Source organism: Montipora foliosa, chromosome 3 (assembly GCF_036669935.1).
Source record: "Montipora foliosa isolate CH-2021 chromosome 3, ASM3666993v2, whole genome shotgun sequence".
Classification (NCBI taxonomy): domain Eukaryota; kingdom Metazoa; phylum Cnidaria; class Anthozoa; order Scleractinia; family Acroporidae; genus Montipora; species Montipora foliosa.
This window is the reverse complement of record NC_090871.1, coordinates 44,842,763-44,847,762: the sequence shown is the minus strand read 5'-3', so window position 1 is coordinate 44,847,762 and position 5,000 is coordinate 44,842,763. Positions and strand designations below refer to the sequence as shown.

The 5,000-nt window shown below is 40.7% G+C and overlaps 1 protein-coding gene across 1 annotated transcript in view; it reads right to left on the bottom strand.

Annotated features, from left to right (window-relative positions):
* The window catches only part of LOC137995973 (uncharacterized), a 1,182-nt gene extending 156 nt beyond the window's left edge, over positions 1-1,026 (bottom strand). Inside the window, exon 1 of the mRNA XM_068841416.1 lies at positions 1-1,026. This exon is cut by the window's left edge and continues 156 nt beyond it. Within this exon, the coding sequence (XP_068697517.1) occupies positions 1-1,026 (1,026 nt within the window).
* Between the last annotated feature and the right edge of the window lie 3,974 nt (positions 1,027-5,000).

The following is a 5,000-nucleotide window of genomic DNA, read 5'->3' as shown; positions in this document are numbered from 1 at the left end:
TCTGCTTGTGTCATCGGGTCGATTTCTGCTTCTGTCATCTTGTTGATTTTCGTTCTGTCTGGTGATTGGATTTCTTCGCGTCCACAGTCGCAAAGCTTCTGTTAATTTGTCAAAGGTCCAATTTTCCCATGAAGTGTCTGTTCGGGTCAAATCTCCACGAATCGCCGGCAACTTATCCAAAGTCATCGCGACATAGCCATTGACTTGCTCTAATTTCCCCATTGTTTGCAAGGACTGAACGGAGAAAGTTAGCTTGTCGCTAAATTCGTGAATCCTGGCGACGTTCTGGTCTGGAATGATTGGCAGGTCAAAGATCTGTTGCGTGTAAGCTTTAATTATTTCTGAATCCTTCCCATGTTTATCCAGCAAAATGGACTTGGCTCTGTTGTAGCCTTCGTTAGAAAACGGTAATCCCTCGATCGACTTTTTCACCTTCGGGTCGAGGAAGGACTTCAAATAGGCGAATTTCGTGACACCAGCCATTGTTGTTTTGTCGATGATCTCCACGAATTGGTTCCAGAACCTGGGCCAGTCTTCGTAAGTTCCATCGAAACGCGAAATGTTAAGCTTCGGTAATTTCGCAGGAGATCCATGACCTGACACAAATCCGCTGGCTGTAAACTTGTTTTCCTCTTCGGCTTGTTTCTTTGCGGTCTGTAATTCTGTTTGGAATTTCATCTTTGTTTCGAAAAGTTTTTGTTCGAAGTCTAGTTCCTTTTCTTGTTTTTTAAGTAGTTCTTCGTGGCGAAGCTCTTCTAATGTTTCTTTCAGGCTCTTGACGCTTTCATCAGCATATAGGATCTTGCCATCAACTTCAGTAATCCACTGGTTAAGATCCTCGGGGCTTTCTTTAGCGGCAATTTTTGTCTCCTCAACAACTCTCTTGCATTGATCGGCTTCAACTGTAAGGGCTTTTAGGGCGGAGAGGTGGCGTTCAATGGCTGTTTCATTCCTTAAAGCGTTTATCGACTCGGTTCGATCCGCGGCTAGTTTCAGTTGCGTTAATTTAGTCTCCAAGGCATCCATGGTTTCGTTAAAGGTCCCGTCGGAGGTGCCAGGTGTGGGAAAACGCTTGCCTCCAAAGCGGTATTTCCACACAAAATCGGCAAGGCAGACAATGAAAACGAAAGTGGACTCAGACAAACGATTTATACTCACAAGGTCCTCTGGTTTAATTGGTTAACCGGCTTCTTGGTACAGTCTTTAGGCATCTAGGTCTACGTCTGATTAAACTCACAAATTCCTCAACAAAAGGCTCGACTCAACTAATAAAACAACTCTCTGACAAACTGATTGGTACAACTACTCAACTCGATACTGATCAACACACTTCAAAGGCCAAAAAACTAGGCGTTATATTTTATACGCTAACGATTGCATGCAGACGGGCTGAATTCAAGCTTCCGGTCTTTGACACTTATCTTTCACAGTTTATCAATAATGTCACTCATTCTAAATTGTCACGCATTATTATTATAAGTCCCAGTCTCCGACAGGCGATTATTTTGTGAAATCTTTGAAAACAGACAAACAAAATTCACCGAGCTCTTGAATGTCAATGAACTGAGATGTTTTTTCCAACAGAAAAGCGAAATTTTTGCGAAGAGGCTTCTGAAGTTTTTTGTGAAATCGGCACTTGTCTAAAAGCGGCTCAAGTGATCCTTGACATCATTGTAATGAACACCACACGATCAGACAGCTTCATAATTCCATCGCGATGGTACCAAAATAGCATTAAATAACACAAGAAATTTCGAGTGTAGAATTAAATCTCTTCCCCATTCCCTTGAAATTTCGATCATGGAAACAATGCAATTTATTCGGTTGACAACCTCCAGTAATATTCCAAAACCTACTCAACGGTATGTTTCATAAAACAGGGAAATAATATTATGTACAAAGCGCGCCAAATCCATCATCCATTTTCGTGGAGTGTTTTAAAATCAAACTAAAATACGTGAAAATTTGCTGGACTCTTTCTGACATGATCGACACGGGAACATTTTCTGTCGAAATCAATATTTACCGTCTTTTTGCCTCGGCTGTTTATCCATGACTTTAAATATTTGCGAATGCATTTTTCAGATTTTTTACTTTAGCGGCTGATATTAAGTATAATTTGAAGGTAAAAATTATCGACACCATGCAAATATGTTACTCTCGGCCTTTGTAATTAAACCTACACAGATTGTAATTTTAAGTTAAATTGCACTACTTACCAAAATCGGGTCAAATGCCCACTGGCACAAGGCATTGATTCGATGACTTAAAGTCGTGAAAAAATGACCTTTTTGCGAAGTCGCACTTTTATGATTTCTTGGAATCGTAATGACTCGCCGTTTCCGACCAGAAAACAGCAGCCCAATAGATAGTGGCAAACCTCATGAATTCTATGACACAAAGTTCCTTAAGGCAACCAAGTTCCATACATAACAGAACTCAAGTAACGTTACTGCTTTTGTTAATTCTTACTGTCACACATTCTTCTCATTGTACGCTTGGTGGTAAGGTTACTTCGCGATCAACAGTAACTGCTTCATGCCTTGTTCCGTCGCACTCCGCTCTATTCGAATAACATCCAAGCAATCTTGGGCAATCAGTGAGTGATCGACCTTGAAATGCTGAGCCAAACTCTGGAACTCTTTGAATGATAATATTAATTAAGTCCTTAAAATGTCCCAAGATTTTAGGCGTCGTTTTGCAAATGTCTTATTACATGTAGATTGATATTCTTGATATGTTTTTTGTAATTATAACATTATTGTACTTATATTGTAATTAATGTAAATTTAAATTTGCAATTTTTAATTCTATTGAGCTGAAAAACCCACTTACGGAGCATCAATGAAGTATGTATGTATGTATGTAAAGTTGCATCTTTCGATGAACTGAACTCAGGACTTGACAAACATCAAAAATAACACTAACCAGGGTTATTTTAATTTGACTGAGTCTGATTAAATCGGTATACATGTAGTTCCTAGGCAACCAAAATGTAGTCTGTTACTAATTTTCTTGTACATTATGTTTTTTATGCATCTTTGCTTTAAAGGTTTCAACATCTAGTCCACTTTTAATGATAAACTCATCAATTCTAGCATAGCGGCTGTCATTAGAAGCAAACTCTCGATGTTTTATAGCACTCGCAAAATGCAGTTTCTCTGTTTTGACAGTTTTTCGCTGAATTGATAATAATAAAAATAATTGTCGCAGCTTATCGTCGTCGTAAGTACAGCAACGACGCACCTCAACAAGGTCGAACCGAAAGCATACAAAGGTGCCTCTGGCAGCCACTATCCGGCCCATGTGTGACTTTGGAGCACAACTTACAGCCAGCTGGAATCAGCTATGTGTTGGTTTTTGCTGAGGGAGGCAAACCGGAGAACCCAGAGAAAAACCCTCGAAGCAGAGACAAGAACCAATACAAACTCAACCCACTTATGGGGTCACTCTGGGAATCAAGCCTGGGCCACATTGGTGGGAGGCGAGTGCTCTCACCACTGCGCCATCCTTGCTCCCCTCCTTTGGAAGTGTCTGGATAATCAAATGGACAGCCTCCGAGCTCTGATTCAAAACTTATGGAAGGGTGTTTTTTAAACTCCTTGTAGCAAGGTCGATAAAGTCCAAAAGTGTCTTCCACTTTTGTAGCAGAGCTCTGCAGGTGCCGAAGGCACGCACACGGAGCACCATTGCTAAGAAAATATGGTAACCCATCGATGTGAGAAAATTTAATTTTTAGCCATGACGTCATGTACGTCCATATGTAGTCCGTCTGTCCGCCCCTCCATGTATGCCAATGTGACCAGTATCACGTAACCATATCACAGGCTCAAGTTTAGAGCTCATCAAGGAGGCAATACTCCATTTTACTCTAAAGCTAGTTTACAGCATACATCTTTGATATTGGACATAAAAGTTATGGTCAATTGACACCTGTCAAAACAAGGTATCTGCTGAACAGTATCACGTGACCATATCGCGGGCTCAAGTTAGACCTTATTGAGGTCAGCTGTATTTTTTTTTAGCTCACTACTGACCCGGAACTGGCTGTTGATTGGATTGCAGGGTCAAGCCAGGTCAGACACTTACACGCACACCTGAATGAGGCTTAATTTTCACGCTCTTTCTGTGGCTCGACGCGGCTACACAGCCATGCTACGTCAGCAAAGCTCTTGACAGTCGATGCTTTTCATGTTCAGGTACGGTTTGGAAAATATATTTTTCTTGCATTTTTCGCTGGTTTCAATCCAGGTTTGACATAATATAGCTGTAGTTATCCAAGTCAAGCATTGGAGGGATGTAAACTTAAAGCTGAGTGTTTATCTTTTAATTTTGTTTAGGGCTCCTTTTTTGCTCTGAATTGCAGTTTTTGGTATGTCTTAAAGTGCATATGACACAAAAATTTTTATTAGCTTGTTTAAAAGAGCTTTCAAAACGATGAAGAACGGCGTTTATTTCATTGTCATAGCTCTCTTGGTTGCCAAGTTATTCAAGATTTTGATTCATGCAGATTAGACGACTTGTGACGTCACATCCTTGCATACGGCAAGAGCTACTGAAATTTAAACTGACCAATCAGAATTCAGCGAGCGGGAAAAACTGTGCTATCCTTGTGCTATTCGACGTCACGCCAATTGTTTACATTCGGATTGGTTAGATCGGTGGACATTCGCTCAGCCTTCTCTTGTGACTCTCTTGACCGTCGCTTCTTTGAACTCAGCGGGACAGAAATGACGCATTGTTCTGGCAATCAATTTACCAATCCACTTTATCCAGTTTATGAATTGGTCTAGCATGTGATTAAAAACCAGGATCGCCTTTGTACTTTATTCTGTGGAGGAAGAAGACGTTGCTGAGTGAACATTTTTACGACGAAATCCATTGGTTTGTTCAGCACTTTGATGTCCGATAACTGAGCCGCTCTAATGAGTGTTGGGTCAATCGCATTTGGCCGTCTGACCATATGAAGTTTTTTCAGCTCTTGTTTGTGTCCATCATGA